The following is an 18,437-nucleotide window of genomic DNA, read 5'->3' as shown; positions in this document are numbered from 1 at the left end:
GGCACCGGTCACCCCACTGCACACCGTGTCCTTGGTGCCCGTGACCACAGTCTTGGTGGTGTCCAGGCCCCCCTGGACGGCCCCTTTGGCCACGTTCACGGCGCCGGTCACCCCACTGCACACGGAGTCCTTGGTGCCAGCCAGGACATTCCTGGTGGTGTCCATACTGGTCTGAACAGCTCCTGTGGCCACGCCCACTGCACCCGTGACCCCGCTGGTCACCATCTCCTTGGTGCCGGCCAGCACTGACTGGGTCACGCCCAGCCCACCTTGAACCATGCCTTTAGCTGCGTCCATCACATTGGCCACCCCAAAGGAGAAGCTGTTCCCGGTTGTGGTCGCCGTGGGGCACAGCAGGTCCTTCGTCCCCGAAGCCATCTGATGAGAAAGGGGGCCTGTGTCAGGGCACAGCTGGGCACCCTCAGCTGTCTTCTGCCACCCTGGCCCCTGGCTGCCTTGGGGAGACAGAGCTTCACCTGGGGGCACATCACCCTCACGTCATCCCCTCACTTTCTGCAGCCCTGGGTGGTCCCCCGACCTGCTGCGACACCCTGGCGAGCCGGCCCAGGCCACGGGATCCTCCCGAGCTCGCCCAGCCTCTGGGTTCCTCCAGCCCGTCTTGCGCAGCACAGTCACGGGCAGCGTGTCTTGTCATCGGCCTGACCTGCAGCTACGGCCGATTTTGAGCTTGTCTCCCAGGGACAGTGCGGACAACGACAATATTCGAGTCAGAGAGGAGAATCGCACTAGGAAGCAGTCAGTGGAACAGCCCTAAGAAATGCCTGAGAACGCCAAGCATCGTCCGTTACCGTCAAGGGCAGTTTCCTCTAGCTCAGCCGAACCCCCAGAGGGCTGCGACGGCTCAGACTTGTCACCACTCGGGTCCCCCCAGGGAGTGCGCCAGTTTAATTCTGTGTGTCTCATTGGCAGACACTTGTCAAAGGCTAGGGACGTCTGTGGTTGTCACGAGCTGCGGGTGTGGGAGCTGCTGGTGTCTGCTAAGTGAAGGTCAAGGGTGCTCTCTGCACCTCACAGTCCCAGGGTGAACCCCAGAAGGACCAAAGATCGGACCCAGGTGGCCACTTCACTGAAGCAGAGAAGCACCGACGTTTTATTGTCGCCGCCCTCCCCGGCCTGCCACCGCCCGTCCCGGCCCGCCTCATCGCCAGCATTCTCGGGCTCCGCCTGCAGAGTCCGGGCTTGAGGCCCAGGTCCTTCCTGTCTTTGCTGTGTGACCTCGGGCCAGCCACCCCCTCTCTGAACCTCGTGATGAAGCCATTACGGCTGCACCTCCTTCAAGACTGTGGAGAAAATGAGTCCAGGGGCCTGCAGCACTGTGCCAGGAGTCTGCACCCCATGAGTGCCCGCCCAGAGGAGCCCTAAGTGTCTCCCCCATGAGGTCTCTGGGACATGGTAATGGTGATGGGGGTGGAGGGTGGATCTAGCTTTGGTGACTGTCACTGTCTGGCTGCCCAAGTTGCAGGCGCCACCGTGTGCCCGCGGGTGGCTCTGCTTCTCGTGCCCTAGCTACAGTGGGCTCCTCTGTGCCCTAGAGCATTGCCGGCCACACAGCACTTATCAGAACTTGGCCCCGGGCCTGTGAGTTACTGTCGTCCTGGTGGCGAGACTGGGCCAGAGCTTGGGCCCTTGAGGACGCTGGGAGCCCATTTCACAGATGTCAGAACAGAGGCGAGAGGGCAAGGATCCTCCTGGGCTCCCACAGCAGCCACCGCTCTGGCATCCGCGCTGTCCGTGACCTGCGCCACCCCTCAGACGGCTGGCAGTGCCAGCCTGGGAGGCCCCTCCCCCGGGCCGCAGGCTGAGCCATCACACCGGACTCTGCCAGCCCCTCTCACCTTGTCGGAAGGCGGCGGCTTCTCCGACTCGCTGGCTGTCTGCTCCCAGCCGCTGGCTACTGTAGGGACAGGAATCAGTCAGGCACCCCACAGAGGACGAGGGACTCAGGCTGGCATGAGCTGCCCTGGCGCCCATTGAGCAATTGCTGGGCACTGCTCAAAAGGTCAGGAATGTCCCAGCCACCCTGCCAGGGACAGCGGGAGGTGACATCCACAGCCCCCAGCCAGCTTTAGCTACTAGCCCCGCGGGCCCCCCCGGCACCTCCTTGGTTCCCTGAATACGGGCTGGGGGGTGTGGGGCGTGAGGGACAGTCTCTGGGGTCCTGAGTACCGGGTGCCCCCTTGGGGGGCGCAGGGAGAGGATTCAGGGCCTGAGGGGGTCCTGGGGCTGACGGGACCTCTCGACAGGGCGTCCCCCGCCCGCAGACTGGGAGGTGGGGGCAGCCCCCAAGCTGCCCTGCCCGCCCCGCCCCACTGAAGTGGCACCTGCCAGTCCAGGCAGGTATGTGGGGCACAAGTCAGCTGCCTTGGGCTCCAGGCCCAGAGCGAGGCCCAGCCCAGGCAGCGGTCCCCACCCTGGCTCTCTGCACCTGCCTCTCTGGGTGCCCAGGGCTACTGCCCAGCTTGGCAACTGCAGGGTGGGGCGCCCCCCAGGCTAGAGGACACCAGGGAGGCTGCTGCCCCTCGAGGGCATCGGGATCGTAAGCCTCAGGCGCACTCAGTCCCCGCAGCCCTCCGTGTCCCCTGCTCTCCCCATCACGGGGTATCCGACTGGGGGGGGCATTGCAGGAAGATGAGCTGCGCTCACACCCCCACTCCTGCTGCCTAGCTAGCTTGGGCTCCCGCAAATCTTCATGCCTCAGTTTCCCCACCTGGCGCTAAATGATCATGCCAGACTGATGGTGTCAGTGAGATGGTGCAGGCATAGAGGAGGCACCCTAAAAATGACCAGAGTCCCTGCTAGGGCGTTTCCTTGAATGGGGTCTACCTCCAGAGCCCCACTCCAGCACACACGGTCATTTACTTACCCTGAGCCCGGGGCTGGGCGGCCTCAGGGGCGGGCACTGGCTGGGCCTCTTTCGCCGAGTTGTAGGCATTGGCCACTAGGTTCCGTGCAGAACTGAAGCCAGGCAGGGACCCGAAGAAGCTGCTGAGCTGGGGGGGCGGCGGTGGCGTGAGCAGGGCCAGAGTGCAGCAGGGTGGGGTGGGAGAAGCCCCTGGCCCCGGGGAGGTGCGGGGCACCCAGGGGCCTCCCCTGGCCAGCCGGAGGGGCCAGCCGTCCGTTCATGGGCGGAGGAGAGGGTTATCTTCCAGGTTTCCAAAGACCTTTCCCCCCCATGGCCCCCATCTCACAGGTGGGGAAACTGAGGCAGCAGCGGGTCTGTGCCTGGCCCAGTCTACAGGGCGGAAGTCGCTGAACTCTGGGGGAGTCCACCCCGCCCCACCCTGCCGCTCAGGAAAGGAGGGGAGAGCCGTGGCACTGAGGTTCCCCGAGTCTCTCCGGACCCCGGACACTGGAGGGCACCTGCCCAAGGTCCTGGGGGAGGTCCAGGCTCCAGCAGGGGCAGCCCCCTCCCACGCTTCTCTTTACCTTGCCCTTCGTCTTGGGGGGATTCCGGCTTCCTTCCTTTTGAGCAGACATGGTGACACTCCACGCCGCTGGAAGGGAACGGAGGCTTTGAGAATGGGGACCCCGGGCTCTCACCCCACACCCAGACCCCTTCTCGGCTCGAGCCGCCCCCGACACCCACCTGGGGCCTGGTCTCACCCTAACACTCCTGGCTCATGCGAGGGTCCCTCAGAGATGGTGGCGCAGCTGCCAGAGGCTCTGCTCTCGCTCCCAGGCCTTATAGGGTCTGGGGCAGGCAAGAGCCTCGCCAGCCGAGGCAGGCGGCCAGCGGCGGGGGAGGGCCCTGGGCAGTCACGTGTCCGCCTGCCTGGCCCAGCTCGGGCCCTGGGCCCAGCACCTTTCCCCTGCTCTCCGGATGGGCAACCTCTGCCCACGGTACCCACCCCCGCCAGGCTGTTTGGTTCACAGGCCATGCTGTGCCCCGAGACACTGCCCAGCGGTCCTCTCGGCTTCTGGTGTCCACCTGTGAGGTGGACACACTCCAAATTCTGACTTTACTGGGACGCCTTAACCAGCTAGCATCCCTCTGCCTCAGTTTCTCTTCAGACTCCCCGCTGACCGCCAGACCCCACTTCTCTGCCCTCACTCCCTCCTCTCTACTCCAACACCCCACTCCAGCTGCGTGGGCTTCCCAGATTGTCCCTCCAGGTCCTCAGGTGTCATCAGCCTCAGGGACTTTGCACAGGCACCCACACTCCCTTCCTCACCTCTGCCTCGCTCGGCCTGCTTTGCTCCCTGCAACAGAACAGTCAGCACTTAGTGTTTGGGCAAGCGGGCCGACTCACAGGGCGGCGTGAGCAAGGAATGAGGTCACGCACGTGATGTTTGCCCCAGGGCCTGATACCCACAAATGCTAACTTATCTTTGTCCCAGCTGGAAAAAAAAGTGGATGTGCCCCCAGCAGGGAGACACTCTCCAGAGGGGGCTTTCCTCAAGACAGGACTGAAAGGCACGCCCAGCCAGGACACCCACATTGCTGGAGCACCCTAGGAGTGAGATCCAGAGCTGGAGGGTTTCGGGCAACCCAGGGAGGCTTCCCGGAAGAAGCTTCCCGAGCCAGAGGATGAGGAAGAGGCAGACCTGGAACCTGAGCGCCAGCTGGCTGTGTGGGGGGTGTAGATGAGTGGAGGAGAGACCCCGAGGCAGGACAGTCCCCCTGCCTGCCCCTGGAACAAGGATTCCAGCCGCATGCCAGCGGGGGTGGGGTAGACCCAGTTCCAGCCGCTGGCTGATCTGGGAGGAGGGAGGGTCCAACCTTAGGCCTGATGCTCCCTAGGCTGTTTCCTTGGAGTCATCACTGTGTTTGCCAAACAGCTGAGGAACAAGTGGGGGGGTCCCCCCACCTCCCCTCTCTCAGTCAGTCAACACTTCCCAAAGGTGGTGGGAGGAGGGGAGAACCTTGGCGAGCCCGCCTTTCCCCAAGGACTGCCTGCACAGCGGGCGGTGTGGTGGCCCTCTCCTTTGTCCACAGTCCTCAGGGCTCCCACCTCCCCGGGCTGAAAGGCGAAGCCCTCTCTCCGCACACAAGGTCCTGCGTGGCCTAGCCCAGCTCCCCGCCCTGAGCTCCGCTTCCCCAAGCTCACTCTGCCCCCACCACAGGGGTCTCCTTGCTGTTCCTGCCACGTGCCAGGCATGGTCCTGCCCCAGGACATTTGCACCTGCTGTGCCCTCTGCCTAGAATATTCTTTCTTTAACTCCTCGCCTCCCTCAAGGTCTCCTTACCTCCTTCCCGGACCCCTCCTCCTGTCTATAAGCACGCAGCTGTCCTCAGTGGGCGCTCTCCACTCTCCATCCTCCTTCCTTTATGTTTCCGCAGGATCTACTAACACGAAGACGGTGTCTTGTCTGCTGTCCGTCTCTCCTGCATTATGAGGTTCTACAGGGGAAGGGTTTATCTGTTTTTTTAAAGGTTTTCATCTGTTTAGCCTGATGCTGTGTCCCCAAGGCAGGGAACTGCTTGGCACACAGTAGGCATTCCGTAAATATTCATGAAATGAAAACTAGCTTCCGTGGGCGAAGTGTGTTCTAGGGTGGTACAACTGCCTGACGGCTTTTAGACCCGTTTCACAGGAGCGAAAATGGGCTCAGAGTGGGAAAGTCACTCTCCTCTGTTGTAGGCAAGCTCTGCATTCAAAGCCCAGAAACATAACCACTGCTCCTCCCAGATGCCAGGACAGCTCAGTCCATCCTCCTTCTCCTCCACCCCAGCCCTCTCCCTTGCTTTTGACTGAGCCGGTCCCTCTGCCAAACGCCCTTCCCCTGTGAGGCTCTGCCGCGCTCACCTTGCCCGGCTCTCCAGGCTCTGGCACGGTGGGAGAAGAGAAGGCCAGGTTGCCTACAGCTGGAAGCCAAGTGAAAAGGGCTTGGAGCCTTGGGCTTGGTGGCAGGGGGTCAGATGTATCCTGCTGGTGTAGTCAGGGAAGGCTTCCTGAAGGAGGTGGCATTGGTGTTGGGACTAGAGGATAATGGATGCGTCTGAGGGTGGGAGGGTGAGAGGGCATTTTAGGCGCAGTCTGAGTGAAGGCCCAGGGTGGGGATGGTGTACAGGTCACGGCACCCTCTGCGGTGTGGGTGTGGAGGGTCCTTCAAAGTCAGAAGCCCTTAAACACAGGGTGTAGAACCTGGGTGTTTGGTCTGAGGGCAACAGGGAGCAGAGGTACAGAAATAAATTTCCTGAGTGGGGGCAGGGAGGGGACTGTGGCCAGTAGGCAGAGCTGCCCCTGGGCTGGGTCCCAGAGAAGCCAGGGGCCATCCTGACCTCATCACTTCAGACTGTGGTTTCTTAACACCCTGAGTGGCCACAAGCAAGGCTAAGGGGTAGCCGAGAATGTAGTCAGAGGACAAGGGGCTCCCGTGAGACCAGCCTACGGCCTTTGCCTGCCTCTGTGTCCTCCATCCTGACCAGTACGGCTGGAGAAACCACAGCAAGGCCCGTCTGCAGTTCGGTGGACGTGGGGGGAGCTGCCCTGTCCGGCTTCTTCCTCCTTCTGCTACTACTCCCTGCAAGGTCCACGGAGCTCACTTATACTAATGTGACCTCTGAAGAAGCGATGCTTAACTCGGGGTGAGCGCTGGGAAGACCTGGTCAGGACGACAGGCTGGCAGAGCAGCGGCCGTGCTTCGGAGCCCGAACCCTGGCCTGTGCCATTCCGTTGGCACGGCTGTGCCCCTCCCCGGCCGGAGCAGGGTCCGCGGGCCTTTGGACAGTACGAAGCACCTTTATTTTGGAGAAAATCCCAAACGACAAAGCAAGCCCAACTGGTAGAGTCAGGTGTCTTGGGGGACCCTTAGTCTAGATGTACAAGCAGCCCAGCAGGGGTCCTCGCTTTTCAGGAACCAGTGGGCAAACGTGTTTCGGGGAAGTTCTGATCGGCGTCTTGTGGGAGGGGAACAGGACCCCAGAAAGATGAACCCAGCTCTGAAATAGCCAGGTCTAGTTTGGGTTCAGGTCCCCGTAAGTCCAAGGAGAGATGGGGGAGGGTTCCAGATAAGCAGAGTGCCGAGCCCCCTGCTCAGTGCCTGGGCTGTTTACACACTGCCGCTAGGGGGCTCAGAGAGCTGGGGTGCAGGACAGCTCTGCTGGTGGCCCTCTGTGGTCAGAAGTCCAGCTCTGGCATCAGGGTGTGCTTGGGGCGGGGGGGTTCAGGCTCCTCCTCAGCAATGTCCCCAGGAAGGCTCGTCCTGTCCCCCCCATGCTCGGCCTCCCAGGCTCTCTGCTGGGCTGGCCAGTCCAGATGTGCCCAGCGGGAGTCTGGGCCTCCAACCACCTCATCCACCAAGGCTGCTAGGTTTGGGGGTGTCGCAGGCCGCTCCACCAGGACAGGCGAGAAGGGCCCGACGAGCCAGGGCAGGGGCATGGCCTGCACCACCAGCTCCAGCAGCTCGTCCACGCAGACGTGGGCCCGGGCCATGCTGCCCCGGCCCTCCGCCAGAGCTGCCGCGGGCACGTCTCTGAAGCAGCGGGCGTCAGCGAAGGCCACCTGCAGGGCGTCCACACTGCGCCGCACCTCGGCCACCTTCTCCTGGGCGCTGGGGGGCAAGCCCCGCACGCTGGACTCCAGCACGTCCACAGTGCTCTGCAGCTCCCGCATCAGGCTGCGGGACAGCACCAGCGTCTCCAGCTCCGCCTGCAGAGGGAGGGCGCCAGGCCTCAGTTTCCCCAGGTACCATCACCCAGCCTCGGTTTCTACCACAGACACAACAGACCGGTCAGCTTCCTTCCTTTCCTTGTGGTCACTCGGGACCGCTGACCGGCCCCTGTTTGTCTATGGACACCCAGTGTGCCTGGCCTGTTTGCCCCGTGGACCTACAATGAGGCTACCGACAGGCCTCGGTCGTCCCCCGGACACTCAGCTGGACCAAGGTCCTGCTTCAGCTTCCCTGACGAGCAAGACCATCTGCTCAGGGGCTGGCGTTCTGCCTCGGTGCCACCGTGGGCCCGACTTCTCCCAAGGACGCTCCCCCAAGGACACGGCAGCTGACCGCAGCACATGGTCTGAGTCAGCCTGAGACAGCTGTGGGCTCCCCGGGCTAGCCCCAGGCCTCCCCCATCCTGCACCTCCTCTACCTGTCTGCGGTTCCTGCCATTCTTGGGGTGGCGCTGACTCCATACTTCCCACAGCTCGTGCACCTTCCCTGGGTGGGCCGGGGCAGTAGGGGTCACCCCGCACTGCATGAGGTCGATCTGCGGGATGGAGGCAATGGTTACCAGGGCTGGGAGTTTGGGGGTGAGGGGCCGGAGTTGGCTGCAGCCTGGATCTGGCCTCACTGAGCATTTACTGAACACCTCCTGTGTGCAAGCTTCCACGCCTGCTGATCCTGCTTGGTCCACTCTCCCACTGAGACCTGTGACCTACGGTGCCCTGCAAGCTCTGACTCACAGCCGGGCCTTTGTCCATGCTGACCCTCAGCCAGGTACAATCTCCTCTCCACCCTACACCCCTGCCTGCTCCACACCGATTGAAGACTAATGTAGATGTCACCTCCTCCAGGAAGCCTCCCTGCCTGCCTTCCGGGCTGAGAAGTTCCCTCCTGTGGGCCCCACAGTCCCCGACCTGTCCCCAGCATGACTCCGGCCCCCTACTGGACTGCGAGTGTCCCCTGTACCTCCAGTGCCCAGAACAGGGGAACTGTGACCCAGTCATGTGGCGTATCAGTCAGCATGGAGGGGAGGACAGTCTGAACAAGCACAGCCCTGAGCACGTGACGCTCAGTGAAATAAGCCAAAGGACAAGCGTGTGGCCCGCTCCCGCGAGGCCTGAGGAGCCACAGCCGTGGGGACAGGAAGGAGAGGGGCACCAGGGGCGGGGGAGGGGAGGGCAGCTAGTGTGTAGGCTTCAGTTTGGGAGGATGAGAAAGTTCTGGAGAGGGATGGCGGGGTGGCTGCACAGCGCTGAACTCCTCGGAGCTGTGGACTTAAAAATGGTTCAGCTGCTGGGTTACGCAAGTGTGTCACAGCTCTTCGGCTCACACGGCCGCAGGCACCGGGCACGCAGCCTCGCGTGAGGGCTCAGCACCCCTGGGTGGACAGGGCTCCGCTCGGGCTCCGCTGGGCTCTGACTCAGCGCTTGCCAGTGAGGCCTGCGAGCCCTTGCTGGGGCGGCTCTGCTCAGAGCCACAGGGCGGGGCGCGGCCAGCCCCGGACGCGGCTGTGGGAAGATGGCAGGATGGCGCTGCCCTCACGGCTGATTGTAGGTCCACAGGGCACACACAGTGGACCGTAAAACCGGCCCATCACACGACTGTGTGAACAAATGCACTATAAGTGTGTCGAGCAGAGGCCACAGTCCACGCACGAGCTCCGGGGGCAGGAAGGCACTTGGAGAAGAGGGAGAGGAGGGCAGCGAGGGGCGGGAGGGGGTTCAGGTCAGCAGGGCCTGGCTGTGGAGGACCTGGGTTTTGACCATGGCAGACTGGGCGCCCAGCACTTCAGCAGAGGGAGGACCAGCCCTGGGTGTTCACAGGCGCCCTCTGGTGGCCACTGCAAGGACCGACCGTGGCCCGCGGGTGGGAGCCAGGTTTAAAATAGACTTTGAGGGCTGGGCTGACCGCACTGCCCGGTGTCCAGCGGGGAGGGCAGAAGGCAGCTTAGGATGGTTCCCAGGATTGGGCCTGAGCTCCCAGAAGGACGGAGGGCAGTGAGGTAGGACGTGGGGATCAGGGAGGATAGGTGGGGGCTGCGGGACTCATCGGGCTCAGTAACGGAGCTGCCCGGGGTTGGGGGGGGGGGCGTGAGCAGGCAGTAGGGGGTGTGAGCTGGGCCTCACAGTGGAGAGGACTGGGATTGGCGATGGCAGAGCCAGGGAGAGGTGCCACCTCTGACTGACCCCCTCCCTGACTGCGGTCCCAGCTCCAGGCCGTCCCTGGTGGTGCAGCGGGTTAAAATGCAGCACTAGGAAGCTGACCGCCTCAGCTGGCCGCAACCACCTCAGCTGGCCGCAACTGCCAGGACAAGTTCGATCCCCAGCCAGGGAGTGACCCACAGGCGCGGCAGACCTCTCCTGACCCGCCTGCTGCTCCCCTCAGCAGTGTACTTCGTTCATCTGCCTGTTCTGCTCCCTGCTCTGTCTCTGGTGACTCCTCTCACCCCCTGCACCTCTGACCTGCACCTCTGACCTGTACCCCAGTTGTGTACGCATAAATAAATAAATCTTAAAAAAAAAAAAGAGTCCCAGCTCCTACTTCCCCTCCTCAACAGACTCCCCTTCCCGACTCCTCAGGCTGAGCTTTGACCCAGCCGCCCCCTGTCAGAGCTGGAAGCTGCTAAACCCCACTTGGGGGGCCCCCCACCAGAGTTCGGGGTCAGGGCCACTCAGTCCAGCCTGGTGCTGGCGTCACGTGTTGGGGCGGGCCACGGTGGCTCACCAGCTCCAGCGCCTCCTGCAGCTGGGCCATGGTGTCCTGGGCGTGGTGCTTCCTCTGCCTCAGTTTCCCCAGCGAGTGCTCATAGGCCCGGTGCCGGAGCCGCGCCGACAGGGAGCCCAGGCGCACAAAGTAGCCCTGCTGTTTCCTCTGCTCTTCCACGGAGCCCACCTCCGGGCCCTCGGCTTCAGCCGCCAGCGTCGCTGGAGACAGACGACAGGAAAGCGTGTCGGGGGCGGCTCCCTCGCCGCCGGCGGACACCCGGACGCCTGCGCGAGCAGCCCGAGGCGGCCAAGGGCGGTTTTCTCCGCTACTCTAACAGCCTTCCCCAGAGCTGTGATGGAAGCAGTCCCACTTCACAGGTGAGGACGCCCGAGGCCAAAGGCGGAAGCCCCAGAGCACCCCAAGGCGACAGGGGCTCAGGCCGCCGCTCCCCCACACTGGGGAGGCGGGTCATCACCCGGGTTGCGGGGGGCATGTGGCGCACTTTAGCGACACCCCATGTTTCAGTGCTGGGGGCACAGTCACGCTTTGCCAAGCACCGGGGCCTCGCTGGAGAGTGCACGGTGAGGCGCGTGGTGTGTGCGCGCCGCGTGGTGTCGGCCCGGAACCTAGGCGGTGCGGCCTGCGCAGCCCGCTGGCCAGGGAGCCGGCCGGAGCCCCGACTGCGCATGTGCAGGTGTCCACGCCCGGGTGAACACAGGTGGCCCGGGCCGTGGGACAGAGCGCGCAGACAGGACGAGCCCCACCGACCCCTGACGGGCTGGAGGGAGCAGCCAGGAATCAGGGTCTGCAGGGCGACGTCTGCAGATGGTTTAAAACACCTCAAAGGCGCTGCAGAGGCCAAATACACCAGGCTGACAGCTGCACCCCCTGGTCAGCCAGCCCCTTCTGCCGCAGGGGGCTGCTGGTCTGACTTCTACAGGATGTGGGGGAGGGGCTGTGACGCCAGGGGGGTCAGGCTGGCGGCCTGGCCCGTGTTTGCTGCTGACCACTGCGTGGCCTCCGGTGAGAGAACCGGACCTCTCTGCTCAGGGGATGGCGACCGGGCAGGCAGATTCAGGGCTGAGGCGGGAGGGGGCTGGCCTCACCGAGCTCATCCTCAGTCATGGGCAGGAAGTGGTCCACCAGCTCCTCCGACTTGCCCAGCACCACGTCCACAGCGTGAGACACGGAGCGTTTTAGCTCCACACTCCAGCGGCGGCCCTGCCGTGCCAGGCCTGCCACACCTGTCACGCTGCTGGCTACCGCGTCCTTGGCGGAGGTCACCACCTGCATGGAGGAGCTGCATTTGGGCACCGCCAGCCTCCCTTGGCCTCCCCCAGCTGCTGGGGGTGGGGGGTCAGAGATCCCTGACCCCTTCTTTGTTCTGGACCTCAGTTTCCCCCCTACAAATGCCTCCCAGGGTTGTTGCAAGAATGACCAGCTGGCACGTAGTAAGTGCTCAGTTAATGTGGGTGCCTGTTGTTTTAGTCTGATGGGTGCTTTACAAGTTGACAAAAGCCCAACAAAGTCCCCGCACACCTCGCTCCCACCTCCACACCCTTGCAGGCCGGGCCAGTACCATTTCAGAAGGTTGCTGGAGAAAGGGCAGTTTCTCTTCCAGCTTGTCCAGGCCTCTACAGGCAAGGTCATTCACTGTGGCCACTGTGAGAAGAGGAAAGGAGGGAGGGAGAGAGAGGAGCGAGAGGAACAAGAAGGAAGGGGGAAAGCCAGAGAGGAAGAGGGAGGAGGGAGGAGAGATAGAGGGAGGCCCAGGCCACATGGGGGACCCCAAGAGCGTGGTTGGACTCTGCTTCTTCCGTTCTCCTCACCTCTGCCCTGCTGGGACCCAGGGGACTCCTCACCTACACTTAGCTCAGAAGCCCAGCAAGCACTCAAGGTCACGAGCCAGCTCAGGAGGCAGGGGAACCCCTAGGTTGGGACCCTCAAGGGACCCTTCCTGAGTCAGGGCCTAGGGTCTTTCTGTCCCTGCCACCCCTCAGTGGGGTGCCTGAGATGGTGACAGGGATGCAGGGTGACCAGGGGTCAGGGCAGGTGGAGGCAGCGATGAGGGGCAATCGGGCGGGAGCTTGGGCAGACAAACGTATCCGAGGAGCATCAAACCGAGGACAGCGAGACAGACTGAAGGGGTCAAAGGATGGAGGCCATGAGGGACAGCTAAGGACAGCCACCCAGGTGGCTCCAGGGACCCGGGAGATGAGGAACGGAGGGGTGGCCCTTGGGGGCTGGGCCAAGATGACACAGGTGGGTTGGGGGCAGGCCGGCAGAGCAAAGGCACACGGAGGTGGGGCGGGGGGCTCCCAACTCGGGGACCCAGCCCACAGCTCGCCACGCAACGGAGCACTGGAGGATGGGCTGGCACGGAACCAGCAACACTCACGCTGGGGCTGCAGGTGGCTGAGCAGCGGCTGGGCGTGGTCCAGGGCCCGGGTGGTCAGGCCGCACATGCAGTGCTCGGCCAGGCGGCAGGCGGAGCCCAGCAGCGGGTGCTTGTCCTTGGCAGCGCTGTACACGTCCGAGACGGCCGCACACGTGGTCCTGACCAGGGGCAGCGCCGCCACGCGCTGCACCACGCTCTGCAGGGAGGGCAGCCTCTGAGGCCCGGGAGAGGCTGGGGCTCAGCACGCCCGGCCCGCTCCCCCGGCTCGAGAGGCCAGGCAGGGGCAGGGGAAAGCGTGGTGAGCGGCCCCAGCTGGTGGCTGCTCACTGCATTTGGGTTCTTGACGCCCATCTGTCAAGTGGGGTGCTGGGGCTGCGTCAAGGAGCCGGCCCGTGAAGCAGGAGGCCCGTGCTTGCTGACACCAGTTCATTGTTAACACTGCCGTCCGTGATGGACACGGGGGTGCAGGGAGAGCCCCGGTGGTAGGGGAGCTGGCAGGGCGGGTGAGCTAGCTGGTGTGCTTGGAGAGATGCTCCCCACCCGGCTTCCCTTCTGGAAGATGAGTAAGATGCGCCGCCCCCTCCATGGTCCAAAATGCCCAGAGTGAGACGTTTACGGCAAGGGTAGAGGCAGGAGGAGGAACCCCCCTGCTGCCAGACACTCCCGGGAAGGGCTGCCCCCCCAACCTTCTCTGCGCCCCTGCTCCACAGATAGAGCAGCCCCCTACCTGCTGGTCTTGCTCCCAGGAGCTGGGTCTGGTGACCTGAGTCTCCTCCTCAGCTTCTGACATGCTTGCTGGAACAGGGCCACGCTGGGGGGCAGGAGAGTGAGCGGGAGGAGCCAGCGCCCCAGCTCCTGCCCAGGCCCTGGGCTCTGTCTGGCTGGGCCTTGTGATGTGGGCAAGTCTCATTCCCTCTTGTGCCTCCGCAAGATAATACTCACCTGGGAATGCTTTGCGGGCCAGACAGCCCATGCCAGGACTCTGTACACAGTAGGTGCATATTAAAGAGCCTGTGGCAAGGTGGAGGCACTGAAGTGACTCAAAACATGGGCTCTAGTGAGAGAAAGACCTCGGTTTGTGTGTCGGCATTACTGCTGTGTGACTGGGCGGTCCCTTCACCTCTCTGGGCTGCTCCCTTCTCTGCAACGTGGAGGAGGACCCTGCTGTCCCACCCTGGACAGAACAGCCCCCGGAAGGGTGGAGGTGGAAGCTGTGGGATTCCAACAAATCCACAGGTACACCTGACAGGCAGGGAAACTGAGGCAACAACCGCCCATTCTGGGCCCAAGGTCACGGCTTGGCAGAGACAGTCGGAGCTCCAGCTCAGGCTTCAGTCTCCCAGCCTGCAGCTCCCTCCCTGTACCAACCTGCGTCCTCCGAGCCAACTGGGTCCTGAGCTTCAGCCAACTGGGCCAAGGGTCTCAGTCACCTGCTCCCGTCAGTCACTTCCCTCCCCCCGCCCCCAGACCACAGGACACTCATCAGACCCATCCGCACTGGGGACCCCGAGGCTGAGGGAGCAGCACTCACCTAGGCACGGGGAGCGTGACCGCCAGGTGCCACTTTAGACCCCAGACTCGGTCTCCGGTCTCCGCCCCTCCTTGCAGCCAGTGCCTTATAGAGGCTCTGGAGGCGTGGCCTCTGGGGACCGACCAATGGGAAGAGACCGTCAGGGGGCGTGGCCGGGGCGTGGTCCCAAGCTCCCCTCGGCCTTCCCCGGGCACCCAGAGCGCTCTGAAGTTGCCATAGCAACCTGTGGCCCCTAGATGCCCAAGGTTTGAATTACTTGGACGGCCAAGTTCGGCCACCTGTCATCTTTACTGCAATCATAGTCCCCATGGCATGGCCGAGTGACCTTGGACAAATCCCCAAAGCCTTTCTTTTTATTTTTTAAAATGTACCACGGAGCTAAACCAGGAACGAGGTGGGGCCATACCCCATTTTGCAGAAGGGAAAGGTGAGACTTAACACGCCAGCCCATTTACCCCATAGCGATTGAGGGAGCTGAGCCAAGCCCTGCCTGCCAGACACCAGGTCTCTGACTTTCACGAGGACCAGCGAGGACATGACCCTCCTTCCAGGGAGCTGAAGACACCCCAGCCCCCCATGACTGACAGTGCCTCCCCTCGCCCAGCGTGATATCAGCTCTCTGTTCATCCGACTTGCCCGTGCTTGCCCTGACTGGCTGCCCCCTGTGAACCAACATGACAAATTGGAAGATCTGAAGCAATCTGCTTTAATTTCAACCTTCCCCAGGACACAAGCTCTGGCAGGAATCCACCGGTAAAATGACACCTTGGGCAATGGTCAGGGTTTTATTTCTAGTTAAGTCCCGCATAGGGAGGGGGCAGGGAGCAGCCACAGGCCTTCAGAAGCCGATCGCCATCCTCTTGGGGGTTCAGGTTGTGTGCCTGGGCCTGGGTGGCTCCCCTTTCTTCTTGCTTCATCCTGGAGACGCAGGAGACTGACTCGGGGATCGCCATCCTCTTGGGGGTTGAGGTTGTGCACCCTGGCCCTGGGTGGCTCCCCTTTTTTCTTGCTTCATCCTGGAGACGCAGGAGGCTGGCTTGGGGGATTGAGGAACATGGGAAAGGAATGCCAGCCTGTCTATTTCTGCTCAGTTATTTATTAAACCCTTAGGTCTGATTCCAAACTGAGTGATGTTGGGAAAGAGGTGACTCAGCCCCAGACCCTGCACTCAGAAAACCCCCAAACTGGGGGAAACAGGGCCAGAGAGACACAAGCCCAGCGTGACCAGCCCTGGGCCTGAGGCTGCCGCAGAGACAAAGAGAGCGGGGGAATCCGGGAAAGGGGCTCTGAAGAGGTCACCTGCCTGCTCAAGTAGAGGCGAGGGGGCTGGACCAAGGGCCCAGCTGCATTTCAGAAAAACCCAGGGGCACCCAAAGCCCAGCAAGTATGGAAAGTGGCATTATTGGCTAAATGGGCCAGGAGCCCCTCCCCACCTGCACCCCAGCGTGGGCCTCAGGGGGACCCGGCTGCCGCCAGGAGCGTCTGGCCCTTCCAAGCCTCAGGCCCAGCGCAGCGTGTGCTGTTCCGGAAGAACATCTTGTCTTTATTGGCCACGAGCCACTTGTAGAGGTCACCCAGCTTCCGGTCACAGACCCAGGGGTTCCCAGAGAGGTCGAAGCCATCTACCATGTCTCGGGCAGGCTGCCCAACGGATACCCAGAGTCCCTCGGGCACGCTGGTGAGCGAGTTGTTGGAGAGGTCCAACATGTCCAGCTGCCGCAGGCCTCTGAAGGCCCCGGCCGCCACAGCGTCCAGTTTGTTGTCACTCAGGAAGAGGTAGCGGAGGTCTGGCTGGGGGAGCAGAAGGTCCTCTCCCAGGGCCCGCAGTCTGTTGCCCTCCAGGTGTAGCCGGTCCAACCGCAGAGGACCCTTGAGAAAGCCAGGGGGCAGTGTCTCCAGCTGGTTGTTGCCAAGGTCGAGAATGCGCAGGTCGGAGAAGTTGGCCAGCAGCCCCGGGGGCAGTGTCCGGAGATGGTTTCCAGACAGGTCCAGATGCCCCAAGGCTTTCAGACCAGACAGCCAGGAGGTCTCCAGCACGTCCAGCCGATTTTCCTTCAGCACCAGGGTGTGGAGGGCAGCAGAGGCCTGGAAGAGCCCCGGGGGCAGACGGGCCAAGGCGTTGCGGGTGAGATCCAGCACCTTCAGATGAGGCACAGGCTGCAGAAACCCGGCTGAAAGGTTCTCCAGCCGGTTGCTAGAGAGGTGCAGTTCCTGGAGGTTAGACATGCCCTGCAGGGCGTTGGCTGGCAGCTGGGTCAGGTTGAAGAACTCCACCACCAGGTAGAAGGTGTCGGCGGGGAAGTGGTGAAGCAATGTGGCAGGTGGATGGCAGGAGACGGAGCTGCCGTTGCCCGACTGGGCCACAAGGCAGGCGTCTGGGTTGGGGTTTGAGGCCACACATAGCAGCAGCAGGAACAGGGTCCTAGAAAGCTGGGGGTCCAGCCCCCTAGATCTGCTGCAGGCAATGACAGAAGGTACTTGGTAAGCTAAAAGGAAGACAGAGCTGGCGAAAAGTGGAAATACACCTGCACCCACATCCCTCTTCCCAGCTCCACTTCTGCCCCCTGGACTCTCGCGTCCTGTGGGACTCAACACGACATTGCTCGCCTGGACTCCTGCAGTCACCTCCTCCTCTCCTGACCGCTAGTCTCACCTGCCCAAGGTGGCCGGATGTAGCCCCTGTTCTGGGACATTCTAATTCTATGAAATTTGAGTTTCTTAGTCTGACCCCTAAATGCTACCCTTCCCCATTACCGATCTGTTCCCAAAGAGCTATTACTTACTTGCGATCCATCTTGCTGATTTCCTTTGGCCTCCCTTATTTCTGTGTCCCTGCCTCTGTGTTTTGAAGGCAGAGCCAGCAAACTCCTATTTATTCTGCAAAGCCCCAATTCCAAAGCTTCCTTTCCTATGACATTTTCTCTGACCATCCCAAACAATGCTGACGGTTTTTCCCTCTGGGCTCCTGCTCCTTCTGTCCAGTCCTGATCAAACAAGGATAGGTGTTCTCGCTCCATTTTGCTCGTTCCAAAGCGCTCAGATGCAACTCTGGGTGTGAATAGGACTCAGGTGCTTTCTGCTTCAGGCAGGTCTGGGGGTGGATATTTGACCTTGGGAGAGGGTGGCTTACAGTTGGCACTGGGGCCCATGTACAGCTGGGGCTTCGGCTCCTTCTGCTCCCCCTGGCAGGGACAGGGGCTTCTTACTTCCTGCCTGGCCCGTGGCTCACCTGGGCTTCAGCAGTCAGTGTGCCTGGGAGTGTCTGTCCAGAGCTAGAGCCTGCAGACCGTATGGCTGATCGCAGAGGGCCCCGTGGAGTGTGGTGCATTCCTGTATGGCTCCTATCCAGGCTGCCCAGGCGGGTGGGGTGGGAACTTACCTTTGGTTTCGCTCTTGGCGCCAAGAGGACATGGTGTTCTCTCTCTTTCCCCTCCAGTTACCTTGACTGGAGAGGGGCCTTATATCTGGGCCGGGGGTAGGGGCATCAGCCCTGGGGAAGTCTCCACCCATGTCCTTTTCCCGACAGGGCCTGAACCTGAACCAGGCAGGGGGAAGGGAGGGTCAGGATTGCAAAATGATTTCCTGGCAGGGGAGGACAATAGGGGCCTGCTCACTCCTGAGCCCTTCCCTTGATTCCTACTTTGGGGGGGTAGGAACCTAACAGTCCCCGGGGGGTGAGTCTCCATTTCCCTCAACCCAGGTCAAGGTAGCAAGGCACTTTCCTGGGGAGGGGCAGCTCTTGAGTAAGAGATATGATTTGTGCAAGGAGTGAGCAACCCGGGAGTTCAGTGAGGAAGACATTTGTCTTGTGTAGTTCCAGTGTGTCTTTACTTGAAATAATTTTTAAAATAGAGGTCAAAAGTGCGGCTCCCTAAGTCTTAAGATCTTTGAACAATGGCCTGGTGTGTGTGGGGGGGGACAGAACCGGCTCTGAAATCCTAGATTTGCTATAACCGCTTTCTGACCTTGAGCAAAGGGCTTAACTTCGCAGGCCTGTTTCCCGATCACCACGGGCCTTCTGCACTTTCTGTCTTCACCTGAAGTGCATGTACTGTTTATGTGGGGTCTTTTTCACTTCCTAATACATGTATTTGGAGGCTACACGTTTTCCTTCAAAAATGCTTTGGTCATTTTGTGGGGGTGGAGTGGGGAATGGGATCAAAAACGGGGGGGGGG

The 18,437-nt window shown here is 62.0% G+C and overlaps 3 protein-coding genes across 3 annotated transcripts in view; all 3 read right to left on the bottom strand.

Annotated features, from left to right (window-relative positions):
• PLIN4 (perilipin 4) overlaps nucleotides 1-3,655 on the bottom strand; it is a 12,914-nt gene extending 9,259 nt beyond the window's left edge. The window contains exons 1-5 of the mRNA XM_012729412.1: nucleotides 3,625-3,655; nucleotides 3,448-3,515; nucleotides 2,885-3,011; nucleotides 1,857-1,915; nucleotides 1-378 (exon numbers count right to left, since the gene is read on the bottom strand). Of these exons, the coding sequence (XP_012584866.1) occupies nucleotides 1-378; nucleotides 1,857-1,915; nucleotides 2,885-3,011; nucleotides 3,448-3,498 (615 nt within the window). The 5' untranslated portion in view covers nucleotides 3,499-3,515; nucleotides 3,625-3,655. The remainder of the gene's footprint in view (nucleotides 379-1,856; nucleotides 1,916-2,884; nucleotides 3,012-3,447; nucleotides 3,516-3,624) is intronic.
• Nucleotides 3,656-6,709: 3,054 nt separating this feature from the next.
• On the bottom strand, nucleotides 6,710-14,318 carry PLIN5 (perilipin 5). The gene is made up of 8 exons (XM_004689335.2): nucleotides 14,262-14,318; nucleotides 13,458-13,541; nucleotides 12,731-12,926; nucleotides 11,912-11,994; nucleotides 11,439-11,619; nucleotides 10,351-10,550; nucleotides 8,054-8,170; nucleotides 6,710-7,613 (listed from the first exon to the last, which is right to left on the bottom strand). The coding sequence occupies exons 2-8, from the start codon at nucleotides 13,518-13,520 to the stop codon at nucleotides 7,083-7,085; spliced, it is 1,371 nt and encodes a 456-aa protein (XP_004689392.1). The 5' UTR covers nucleotides 13,521-13,541; nucleotides 14,262-14,318; the 3' UTR covers nucleotides 6,710-7,082.
• A 645-nt stretch (nucleotides 14,319-14,963) lies between these two features.
• Nucleotides 14,964-17,677, bottom strand: LRG1 (leucine-rich alpha-2-glycoprotein 1). The gene is made up of 2 exons (XM_012729503.1): nucleotides 17,641-17,677; nucleotides 14,964-16,716 (listed from the first exon to the last, which is right to left on the bottom strand). The coding sequence occupies exons 1-2, from the start codon at nucleotides 17,670-17,672 to the stop codon at nucleotides 15,714-15,716; spliced, it is 1,035 nt and encodes a 344-aa protein (XP_012584957.1). The 5' UTR covers nucleotides 17,673-17,677; the 3' UTR covers nucleotides 14,964-15,713.
• Nucleotides 17,678-18,437: the final 760 nt, after the last annotated feature.

This window comes from Condylura cristata, unplaced genomic scaffold (assembly GCF_000260355.1).
Source record: "Condylura cristata isolate star-nosed mole 26May11 unplaced genomic scaffold, ConCri1.0 scaffold00025, whole genome shotgun sequence".
In the NCBI taxonomy this organism is placed as follows: domain Eukaryota; kingdom Metazoa; phylum Chordata; class Mammalia; order Eulipotyphla; family Talpidae; genus Condylura; species Condylura cristata.
Note: the sequence above shows the minus strand (reverse complement) of the source record. Positions and strands in the feature narration are given on the sequence as shown.

Coding starts and splice junctions, on each gene's coding strand:
- PLIN5 (XM_004689335.2), bottom strand. CDS start 13,520: ATGTCAGAAGCTGAGGAGGAGACTCAGGTCACCAGACCCAGCTCCTGG. Junction 10,551..11,438: donor CATGACTGAGGATGAGCTCG/GTGAGGCCAGCC, acceptor GTCTGTCTCCAG/CGACGCTGGCGGCTGAAGCC. Junction 7,614..8,053: donor ATGGCAGGAACCGCAGACAG/GTAGAGGAGGTG, acceptor CTCCCTCTGCAG/GCGGAGCTGGAGACGCTGGT.
- LRG1 (XM_012729503.1), bottom strand. CDS start 17,672: ATGTCCTCTTGGCGCCAAGAGCGAAACCAAAG. Junction 16,717..17,640: donor CGCCAAGAGCGAAACCAAAG/GTAAGTTCCCAC, acceptor CATTGCCTGCAG/CAGATCTAGGGGGCTGGACC.